This window comes from Schistocerca gregaria, chromosome 3 (genome assembly GCF_023897955.1).
Source record: "Schistocerca gregaria isolate iqSchGreg1 chromosome 3, iqSchGreg1.2, whole genome shotgun sequence".
In the NCBI taxonomy this organism is placed as follows: Eukaryota; Metazoa; Arthropoda; class Insecta; order Orthoptera; family Acrididae; genus Schistocerca; species Schistocerca gregaria.
The window spans coordinates 507,538,825-507,551,170 of NC_064922.1; the positions used below are offsets into that span (position 1 = coordinate 507,538,825).

The 12,346-nt window shown below is 42.4% G+C and overlaps 1 protein-coding gene across 4 annotated transcripts in view; it reads right to left on the bottom strand.

Annotated features, from left to right (window-relative positions):
* The window catches only part of LOC126356310 (ribonucleases P/MRP protein subunit POP1), a 78,668-nt gene that overhangs the window by 59,632 nt on the left and 6,690 nt on the right, over positions 1–12,346 (bottom strand). For 2 of the 4 annotated variants that reach the window (XM_050007262.1, XM_050007261.1), the window contains exons 2-3: positions 8,803–8,951; positions 8,597–8,715 (exon numbers count right to left, since the gene is read on the bottom strand). In XM_050007262.1, coding sequence (XP_049863219.1) covers positions 8,597–8,715; positions 8,803–8,935 — 252 coding nt within the window. In that variant the 5' untranslated portion in view covers positions 8,936–8,951. Of the gene's footprint in view, positions 1–8,596; positions 8,716–8,802; positions 8,952–12,346 lie in introns of those variants that run through there. The other 2 variants (XM_050007263.1, XM_050007264.1) reach the window with 2 other exon arrangements.

The following is a 12,346-nucleotide window of genomic DNA, read 5'->3' on the forward strand; positions in this document are numbered from 1 at the left end:
ACAAAAGGAGGGAAGTCAACAAGTGGGCAACCCCAAGGCTATGTTAGAGGCAGGAAATATCCCACCTCTGATGCAGTACAGACAAGACCACCTGCTATTCAAAAGCATTCAACCACTAGAATGTGAAAGTGTGTATTGTAAAAGGAGACTAACCAAATCTAAAAAGCGATAAAAATAGAGTAAAAGGGAGAGAAAAAAGGATATTGCCCATGGAGGGGAGTCTGGAATCTAAAAACACAGTTTACAGTGGGAGACACCCCAACCCTCACCGCACTGCCCCTATTCCAAAGGGAGACTAAAAACCTTAGAACTGAAAATAAAAACCACTTTCACAGAGGAAACTCAGAACAAGTTCAACCATGCGGAAATCGTCTGCCAATATTAAAGGTAAAGTGCGGGAAAGTCTGTACTTAGTACACAGAGCCAAAACAAGGGGGCATTCCACCAAAATGTGGGCTACTGACTGGAAGGCTCCACAATCACAATGTGTGGGTGGCTCATTAAGCAAAAAAAACAATCGGTCAGCCTGGTACAGTCTATGCGGAGACGACACAGGGTGGTCAAGTCCTTTTGGGAGAGGCAGAAGGAAGAACACCACGGGACAGGTGTCAACTTAATCGCACGAAGTTTATTAGGCAGGGAGGTAGCCTCCCAAGAGTTGGTCCGTGATTGTGCAAAGTGGGATTTGATGTGAAGCTGTAAATCCGCTACAGGAGAAGTTACAGAGAAGGGGGTAAGTGACTGCTCCCCCAGCCAAACGATCAGCAAGCTCATTACCTGGGATACTCACATGGCCCGGAACTCGAAGGAAGTCAACGGAACAAGCAGCATAGTGAAGATCAATGAGACAGTCGTGGATGGCATGACCAAGGGACGGCAGCAAAAACACCAGTCAATAACCTGAACACCACTCATTGAGTCCGTACATAACAAAATGCGGTTGAGTTGTGACCATTTAATAACGGTACGGGCCTGGGAAACTGCCACAAATTTCGCAATAAATACCCCACATGCAGCTGGCAGGAGATGATTTTCCACACCAACAGAAGACGTGAAGGCATACCCCACACAATCAGCAGATTTAGAGCCTCGGTATAAAAAACAGCAGCATCCCGAAACTCCCATAAAATTCGGCAAATCGGAATCTTTCAGACCTCGGCAGAGATCCATCCAAATCCGGGGCCGAGAAACTAACCGAGGGGGGGTGACGGACAGGAAACGTAGGATACAGGACAAAGACGGAAGCTGAAAATCAAGGCGAAGAAACCCAAGGCAGAGCCCAACAGGTAAACCCACCCGACGGTGGGAATCAGGTGGGTGATGTCCTTGGTCTGGGAACAGAATAGAAGAGGAAGGATGAGTGGGAGAGGAACGGACAGTGATTGCATAAAAAAGCACAAGCTGGGATTGCCAAACAGAAAAGGGGGAGGGGAGGGGGGAAGGATCCCAGCTTCAACCAGGAGACTATCAACATGGCTAGTAGGGAAGGCACTGATGGCCAAATGAATACCACGGTGGCGGACAGGGTCCAGGAGGTGCAGTGTGGTAGGAGCAGCCGAATCGTAGACTTGACAACCATAGTCCAAGCAAGACAAGCACTAAAGCCCAATAAACGTGGAGAAGAGTGAAACGATCTCCATCCCAAGAGGTGTGGGCACGGAAGCGAAGGACACTGAGTTTCCGGAAACATCCTATCTCCAGTAGTCTGATATGAGGCAGCCAATTGAACTTGTTGTCGAAAAGAAGACCCAGGAAATGAAACTGTGGGACCACAGGTAATCGTTGTGCATCGAGGTAGAGCTCCAGATCGGGGTGGACCGTAGAACGGTGGCAGAAGTGGACCACCCACAATTTTAAAGGAGAGAACTAAAACCCATGTGAGAGGGTCCATGCAGAGGCACGTCATATAGCACCCTGGAGCTGCCACTCTGCAGAGGCCACCGAAGAGGAACTAACCCAAATGCAGAAATCATTCACGTACAGAGCAGGGGTGACCAAAGGACCGGAAGAGGTCACAAGTCCATCTATAGCAATGAGGAAAAGAAGTACACTCAATACAAAACCCTGTGGGATGGCATTCTCTTGGATCCATGGAGAACTAAAAACAGTACTAACTCGAACCCTGAACGACCAATGGAACAGGAACTGGAGGATAAAAATTGGGAGTGGGCCCCAAAGACCCCACTCATGAAGTGTAAGAAAGATGTGATGGCACCAAGCAGTATCATAGGCCTTGCGAAGGTCAAAAAAGACTGCAACCAAATGGCAGCGCTTGGAAAAAGCCTGCCTTGGAAAAAGCCTGCCGAACTGCAGATTCCAATCGAAATAAATGATCGATCAGAGTCCGTCCCTCTCAGAAGCCACACTGGTAAGGGGACAATAGATCCCGAGATTCAAGGAACCAATTGAGCCAACAGACTACCATCTGTTCAAGTAACTTGCAAACATCATTTGTCAGACTAATTGGCCAATAGCTTTCGACAAACAGGGGGTTCTTATCAGGCTTAAGGGTGGGAACCGCGATGCTATCCCTCCATTGAGAAGGGAAGTCACCCTGGAGACAGATACGGTTAAGCACCCAGAGAAGATGTCTTCGTTGTAGAGCACTTAGACATTGAAGCAATTCGTTATGAACAGAGTCTGGGCCAGGGGCCGTATAATGAGAAGAAGAAAGTGCGGAAAGAAGTTCCCATTCAGTAAAAGGTATGTTGTAAGATTCTGACTGACAAGGGGTAAAACATAAGGCGGAAGCTTCTGCCCGCTGTTTCTGGCGAAGGAAAGCAGCCGGATAGGAGGTTGATGCTGATGCTGTTGCAAAATGGGTTGCAAGATCTTACGCGAGAATCAACAGATCCGTGCAAAGGCCATGTGGGAGGGCAAGGCCCAGGATGGTAGACTGTCGATGGCAACCTTGGAGAGAGCAAAGTGTAGCCCATACCCGTGATATAGGGACATCAGACATGTCCTGTAGGACGTTATCAATACAACCTGACAAAGAGGGAGAAAAAAATGACCTGTTCAGTATATAGAGGCCAATTGGCACGTTGAAAAGACCAACAAGGTAACCTGTCCATCGGAGAGCGGGAAGGGAACGAGAGAATCAATGGGAAGTGGTCACAGTCGCAAAGGTTGTTGTGTGGCGACCAGTGTAATGAAGGGATGAGGGAGGGAGAAGAAAGAGAAACATCAATGGCAGAAAAGGTACCACGGCCTACACTGAAATGGGTAGGGGAGCCATCATTAAGAAGGCACAAGTTGTGGTCTGCAAGAAACTGTCTATGAGAAGACCTCAACTACATGGAAATGCACTGCCCCACAAGGGATGATGAGCATTAAAATCCCCAATGAGGAGGAAGGGGGGAGGAAGCTGCTGAAGGAGGACAGTTAAGGCAGCAGCTGTAAGAGTCCTGTCAGGAGGGAGATAAAGATTGCAAACTGTGACCCCAGAGTCCAGGTGGACCCTAACAGCAACCGCTTCCATTATAGTTTGAAGAGGAATCCACATACTAGCAATGTCCATATCATCAGCAACACGAGATTCCCACACAAGCTGCGAAGTAAAACGAATTAAGGGATTTCAACCCCAGAAGGTGGCAATAATATCCATTACAATTCCATTGAATAACCACAGAACGATGATTCAAATGAGGGGTGAACAGGCTAAAGCCAGTCATGCCGCCAGGTCACCATCCGTCACAAACAAGGAGGGGGCGACATCCATAAAAAGAAAGTCGGAGTCAGGTTGCGAAGGCGGGGACGGGTCCTCTGCGCGACACCAGAGGCTCCTTGTCCCAGGACTTATGTTTCTTCTTCTTTTCCGTTTGAGATTGAGGAGGGCTGTGCTGGAAAAAAAAGCCAGCTGCAGCAAGATCTGGAAAAGAAAGCAAGCGGGCAACCTGGGGGCCCATAGACCGTGGTTCTCTTGGTCGTCATGTGGCAGCAGACCTTTGGCCTGGAAGGTGGTGGAAGGGGGATCCTGGAAGGGGCGCCCTCAACCTGCAGATGCTGAAGAAGTGGGACACTTCTCTGGCTGGGGAGGGGGAGGGGCACCCGGAGGGGAGTGGGAACCGCAGGGGAGGGGGAGAGGACAGGAGTTCGGGGCTGGGGTAAGGAAGGAGGAGGAAGGCGTGAAGATGTAACTAAAGCATAGCTAGACAACATTGACACAGGATGAAAATGTGCATACTTCTTGTGAGCCTCAGTGTAGGTTAGACGATCGAGGGACTTATACTCCTGTATCTTCTTTCCCTTCTTATAAGCCAGGCAATACAGTGAACACGGAGAATGACTGCCATTATAATTAATACACAGGAGGGGGAACAAAGGAACTCCCCTCATGGAGCGGATGTCCACAGTCACCATAGAGAAAGGTCTGCAAACAGTGGAAAGACATGTGTCCAAAACGCAAGCACTTAAAACATCTCATAGGTGGTGGGATGTACGGCTTCAAATCACATCGATAAAACATAATCTTGACCTTCTCAGGGAGGGTATCCCCTTCAAAGGCCAGGATAAAGGCACCATTATCAATGTCATTGTCCTTCAAGACCTTCTGAACACGCTGAACAAAGTGAACATCCTGCCGCCTTAGACTGCCCCTAAGTTCCTCATCAGTTTGAAGGATAAGGTCCCTGTGAAATATTACACCTTGAACCACATTCAAAGACTGGTGGGGGGTAATGGACACAGGAATTGTGCCAAGATAGTCACAGGCACGAATGGCCACAGACTGGGCAGCTGAAGCAGTTTTGATCAACAACGAACCCGACCGCATCTTGCTCAGAGTCCACTTCGCCAAACTTGTCTTCAATGTGTTCCACAAAATATAAAGGTTTGGTATTGGTGAAAGTATCCCTACCAGTCCTGGGGCAAACCACATAGCAGGGTAAAAGGTTTCACCCCTAGCAGACAAGCCTGACCCTCCTCCCAGGGGGTAGCCATGGAAGGGAAGGCCGAAGGGGCAGAAGAAGCAGCACTAAAAGAATTATTTCCATTCAAAGAGATGGCCATAGAAGAACGGCCAGAGTTCTGGATCTGTAAGCGTTTCATTTGCAAGGTGTCCGCCCTGATACAACCCACTCCAATCAGGGGCTCTCCCCACAGGCACCACAGCAAGGGCCGTCTGGCATGACGGCCATTGCAAGGAGTTCCAATACTCCATGATGACAAGCAACCATTCCTAGGCTTACATGAGGTGGTCACAGCTCAGGTATCAGAGGTACATAGCGACCCCACCACACAGACTGCCTACAGAGCTGGCAATGTACCCTAGCATCAGACAATGACGTGAAGGAAAAGATGGAAGGAACTAGGGGGGCACACACCAGAGACACTAGGTAAGGTGCTCTTCCCCAAATGGGTTACACTACGAAATAGAAATTTAGTAATGGAGGGGGACCAGAAAATGCCAAAAGGATGAGGTAATTACTCAACAAAACCAAATCGCAAAGCCAACATAACCAGGAGGATAGCGGGGCCAACATAAACAAGGACACCAAGAGAGGGAGAGGAGAGGGCGGAGGGAAAGGAGCAAGAACAGGAAAGGAGGGGAAGGGAAAGGAAATGCAGCCTGGGAAATAAGGAAGGCTGCAACAGCTCGGGGCCCCGTGCTCCCCACGCACATGCTCACGAAAGGACTGAGAGCCCCTGGGGTGACAAACGTCAACCAAAGAACCAGAGACAGAAGCCGCCAATATGCAGTGGGCATGAAAGCCTAGACAATTTTGTACTCCACACTACCTTCCTCACAAATTGTTCATCCCAATTTACCATTTGCTGATACCATTCGCAAAATTGCATTCGGCGATCAGAATCGTCATCATCAATCGAATGCAGTAATCGTGGAATGTAAACTTTCCACTTTACAGCTTTTAGAATTCTATGTGTACTTGTACTGCTAACCCACACTGCACATGCACTTTGCTTAGCAGACTTATGTGGAGAATTAACAAACGTTTCCAACATGAGAGCCAATGAAGCAGGACTGGTAGATGCCCACTGTCTTCCTGAATACCACAAATCGTTCCTCGCTATTCAAACTTGTCAATGATGAATTTCATTGTTAGGCAGGTTGGCAGTTCCGTTTCAAACTCCCACCTCCACTGACGTTGACTTCAACAGCATTATCAAGCTTGAAAAACCACTTCACAATACATTTATGTTTCTTTAATGCCAAGCGTGCTCCAACCATCTTGTTTCTCAATACTGAGATGAAAGTACTAACATCTCTTGAGCCAAAGACCATACTACAACACACTCCTGACTCAAATCGAACGAAAATATTGATATCTCAATAGAGCATGACAAAGAATGTATACATTTTTCTGCCAGACTCTATATTATGAGTGAGTGTGATTGCAGGTGAATGACAAAACTGTCAATTAAGATTAGCAAGGACTTGGCAGTGTTTTGTATCAAACCAATCACAATAAATTGAAGTTTTTACTCGCAAACTATCTTTCAATTAATCACTCAGCTAACCTGATACTGAAAAACATTTTAACGCGACCTGCAAATATGAGTAGTGCAGCAAGTTTCTGCTACAGCTTTTTCTAGCCAACGAACAATATCCATTTTTCTAACAGCGAAGGCGAGTGGACTGGACTGCAGAAGAAGAAATCACCACAAGGTGAATGGAACTGTTTTCTGTTGGACAAAACACAAATAACCATGCTGTTGCCCATAGTCAACACATACTACGAGAAACCTTGCACTAATATACAGAAGTGTGTCAATGCTGGGAACATCGACAGAGTGTATTTGGGTATCAAAAGAGGCCCTCTTCCCCAAGAAGACCACCCCACTTAAGGAGGTCGATGAACACTCATCACAGATTGTAATCGACAATTTCAACATTGAGTAGAATACTACGTAAGCCGTTGAGCATATAAAATAGTCTTAGGATTTCTGAAGACAATAAGGATAAATATAGGAACCAGATTGTGATTATGAGAGCCAGAAGGCATAAAAGCTAAGTAATAGTTGAGTGAAGCAGGGTTGTGATGTAATTGTAGTGTTATTCAGTCTCTACGAATAGCAAGCAGTAAATGGAAATAAGGAGAAATTCGGAAATTTTAAAATTTCTTGATGAAACTATAGTACTGAGACAGCAAAGGACTTTGAAGATCAGCTGAATGGTATAGGTAAGGCTTTGAAAAGGGGTTATAAGATGACCATAAATAAAAAAAAACAAGGATAAAGTAGCATAGTTTAATTAAGTCATATGATGCTGAAGGAATCTGATCAAGAGTGAGACACTAAAAGAAGTGTACAAGTTTTGTTACTTGACGAACAAGGAAGGTACGGTGATATACAATGCAGACTGTCAATTAGGAAGACAAACATTTATGAAAAAGAGAAATCTTTTAGATATGTTTAAAGGTCAGAAAGGCTCTTTTGACAGCATTATGTCTGGAATCAGCATTATATGGAAGTGAAATGTGGATAATAAACACAACAGCTACAAAGATTATAGAAATTTTTGAAATGTAGTGCTACCGAAGAACACTGTAGACTAAAACAGTACAAGTAACTAATGAAAATGTACTGAATCAACTCAGGTAGAAAAGAACTTTATGGCACAATTTGACTAAAAGAAGGAGTAGGTTGATGGGACATATCCTGAGGCGTCAAAGAATAGTTAATTTAGTAACTGAAGATAGTGTGTGTGGGGGGTGGGGGAATGGGTGGAAGTAAAAAGTGTACAGGGCTTGAATATAGTAAGTAGGTTCAAGCGGATATAGTTCTGCAGAGATGGAGACACTTGCAAAGGACAGGAAGAGATGCATCCAACCACACTGAAGACAATGAAGGAGCATGTGAAATATCATCTATTAAATCAATATTAATCATATTTCCATGAGCATGGGAAAGCTCTGAATTCTAGAGGCAAATGGATTTGGCACATACTTCACAGATGACACCTGCTGATTGGGGATAAAATTCAGGAACCAGATTATGACTATGAGAGTTAGAAGACATAAAAGATAAGTAAGTCGGTACTCGAAATGTTCTGTACGTTCCAAAACTTACACGATATATATTTTTTAAAATATAAGTAAACCCCAAAAAAAAAGACAGAAATCCAGAGATTGAAGAGAACACTAAGGAAATGAAAGAATAAGTCAAATTTTCACGAGTAAGAAGTAACACTTACATTGCCTTCTAGACTATTCATACATTCACTCCGCCATCCCATAGTAGATTTCATAATGTGAGCAAAAATTTAAATTTATGTTCAACAGGCAGCAGAATGTTGGCTGAAGACTAGAAGTTTTGAGGTAACAGTAATTCAGGAAAAGAGAGAGAGAGAGAGAGAGAGAGAGAGAGAGAGAGGGGGGGGGGATATTTTCATGGTACTACTTACGATGAAATTATTTCCAAACACACAACAGCTCTGGTTTTATAGTATTAGCTCTGGTTTTACAGTATAACATCTAAATGAAAAGATAACAAATTCTTCTCTAAAGTAAGTACTCAAAATGTTCTGTAGATTCCAAAACATATACAATATTTTTTTAAATATAAATAAATCCCAAAAAATACAAAAATACAATTGTGTTTATGTTTGTACCTATCCAATAATTTCAAATTGTACCTGTCGCAAATGTGCTTCTCGAAGCCTCCTTGGCATGCGTTTAACATTGTGGCTCATTATCCTCCTCCTCATGTGCTTAGGGAGTCGCTGAATTACCAGGCCACTTCTCTGAGGATCATCTGCAGAGCAAATTTTCAAGATGTTAAGACCACAGTTACTTGTTAATATCTTGAGAATACTGTTACCATTCAATGTCCGACATATACCTATGGCTTCTGTTAATGCTTCTATTTCTTGAGCTCTTGCAGAAATTATGTGCAATATGTTTACTCCTGATGGAAGGTGAGATTGTCCACCAAGCAGACTGTCAAACTGTTGCCTTGAACTTGCCATGATCATTTATTTGTTTCGAATCCTGTAGAGAAAAGACAATAGGCAGTTTTTATTGTGTATGTTAATTGTTCATGACATCAAATCCAACATCACTTTTGTATTTCACTTCTAGCTTACAAATTATTTTTTGTTTATAACCACATAAACAATTATTAATCTATCATGTTGTTATGACAAGGCTGAACTCATTATTTATTTATCATTGTAACCTACTTAAAATATTTTCCTGCACAGTTTTGTGTTGTTGACTGTTAAGCACACTAAAAGCTTTGAACTCACAAGACCTGAATTTGGCTGAACAACACTGAAAGAACTAATACACACATAGAACACATACATACGATGAGCAAGTTAGTTTATTTTTTACAGACCACAGTTAGTAAGCTTTAGAACTATAAGCTGCTGCATCTTTTTATACTGGTTGCCCTATTTCCATTTGTTAAACCACAGATACTTTCTCACCATCAGCTAACAGTCCGTACATTACAACAATGGCCACAGCAGAATCTGTAATAGGATTTGACAAACATATCAATTTCTATACAAGTACATCAGGGAATTGTGTATTTAAAGACGGTATGGTACATTTGACTACGATTCAAACCCTAAAAATGAACCATAGATACTAAACTGAAGGAACTACATCAATAAAATATTAAAAAGGGAACAATGGTAATTCCTGACAAGTTTTTTGGTCACAATACTGATTGATAGTCTAATTACAACACAGATGTTCAAATGAGTGTGAATTCCTAAGGGACCAAACTGTTGAGGTCATTGGTCCCTAAAGTTACACACAAAAACTAAATTAAACTAACTTATGCTAAGAACAACACTCACACCCTTGCCCGAGGGAGAACTCAAACCTCCAGCGGAAGGTACAACACAGATTAAGAACACTTGGTAAGAAAACTTATGGAGAGTATTTCATAATCTAATTCTGTCTTGTAAAATCTATAGACATGGCTCTTCATTTTCAAGCCAGTAGAATTATGCTGGATATACACAATACTAAAGTGAAGAGATATTTAAAACCATTGTGAAAACTGAAAAATGCAGTTTCTTTAAGTATTGAAATAATGACTAAAATGAAGGAGAGAGCTTTGGGAACTAAAATACTGTAGAACTGGTATAAAATACAAATATGTGAAATTACTGGAAGAGAGAAGACCGAGTGCAATATTATAGAAACAATGGAAAGTTTGCGGAAATCAATGGATCTTCTACATGAATACAACACGAATGTCATTCTGTTATACTGCAGTAACTCCAGGCTTGAAACATGCACACTCATAATGCACGGGAATCTGACACCTGAAAACATAAAAGAATCGCATATGCTCTGCTGCAGTAAGCACTGGAGAAACAGCAAGATAAATCACAGGCATTTTACAGTGAAAACCTGACTAAGACTTCAAGTGCACAGGCAATCAGGCATAGACTTATAGTAAAGAAACTCATTTGCAATTGCTGTACGACTACCTTGACTGTTCCAAGCATCCATACCTAACCACATATCATTTAAATGCTTAAATGTTCAAGTCAATGGGTCAGCTACAGATTATTAGGGCTTTAGTATAGCTACAGCATTACATCAAATGCACAAATCTTTAAAATTGCATTTAAGACTTTCTTAAACAACACAGAACCAAACACTTAACATATATACCCTCTTTCTGAGTCTGACATGCCTCCAATAAAAGAATGGCAAAATAAACAGTAAGCCCAGTAAATGTTGCTTTATCAGCATTCAAATTTCCTATCCAAACTATCTATCTTCTTTCTATTTCCACAGCAATCACTACTATCTTACTCTCATATTTGCAGTTGCCTGGACCATAATGATAACAAAAGGAGATAACTCGTACTGGTCTGCAAGTAAACAAAAAGTCAACCATTGTGCTGATAACTTTATGTTTCCTCAGTTCACAACTGTGTTAGTAAAATCAACTTATCAGCTAGCAGAGCAGGTGCAAAAGTACCTATATGGGCAACAGTCCTTTACTAATTGCAGAACTGAACAAATACTGAATGTTAACATCAGTTAACATCCCAATTGTATCTATAAAGAAAACTGACCTAATCATTCCTGAAACTGTATACCATTTAAATAAACCCAGTCATCAGATAAACACAAATGAAAAGAAGCAGCAATGATGCTTCTGCAGCTGTACCATGACAACAAGTTCAGGATCACTGCTGATAGTGAATCAGAGGTTTCTCAATTTGTTAAAATAATCAGACACTAGTGGGTTTTTCAGTTTGTCGAGATGACCAAAAAGTAGTAAATGCAGATTCCCAAAAGCAGTGTGCTAATGCTCACACTATTGTTGTTGTTGTTGTTGTTGTTGTTGTTGTTGTTGTTGTGGTCTTCAGTCCTGAGACTGGTTTGATGCAGCTCTCCATGCCAAGCTTCTTCATCTCCCAGTACCTACTGCAACCTACATCCTTCTGAATCTGCTTAGTGTAGTCATCTCTTGGTCTCCCTCTATGATTTTTACCCTCCACGCTGCCCTCTAACGCTAAATTGGTGATCCTTTGATGCCTCAGAACATGTCCTACCAAACGATCCCTTCTTCTGGTCAAGTCGTGCCACAAACTTCACTTCTCCCCAATCCTTTTCAATACTTCCTCATTAGTTATGTGATCTACCCATCTAATCTTCAGCATTCTTCTGTAGCACCACATTTCAAAAGCTTCTATTCTATTCTTGTCCAAACTATTTATCGTCCATGTTTCACTTCCATACATGGCTACACTCCATACAAATACTTTCAGAAATGACTTCCTAACACTTAAATCTATACTCGATGTAAACAAATTTCTCTTCTTCAGAAACGCTTTCCTTGCCATTGCCAGTCTACATTTTATATCCTCTCTACTTCAACCATCATCAGTTGTTTTGCTCCCCAAATAGCAAAACTCCTTTACTACTTTAAGTGTCTCATATTCTAATCTAATTCCCTCAGCATCACCCGACTTAATTCGACTACATTCCATTATCCTCGTTTTGCTTTTGTTGATGTTCATCTTATATCCTCCTTTCAAGACACTGTCCGTTCCATTCAACTGCTCTTCCAAAGTCCTTTGCGGTCTCTGACAGAATTACGATGTCATCAGCGAACCTCAAAGTTTTTATTTCTTCTCCATGGATTTTAATACCTACTCCGAATTTTTCTTTTGTTTCCTTCACTGCTTGCTCAATATACAGACTGAATAACATCGGGGAGAGACTACAACCCTGTCTCACTCCCTTCCCAACCACTGCTTCCCTTTCATGTCCCTCGACTCTTATAACTGCCATCTGATTTCTGTACAAATTGTAAATAGCCTTTCGCTCCCTGTATTTTACCCCTGACACCTTCAGAATTTGAAAGAGAGTATTCCAGTCAACATTGTCAAAAGCTTTCTCTAAGT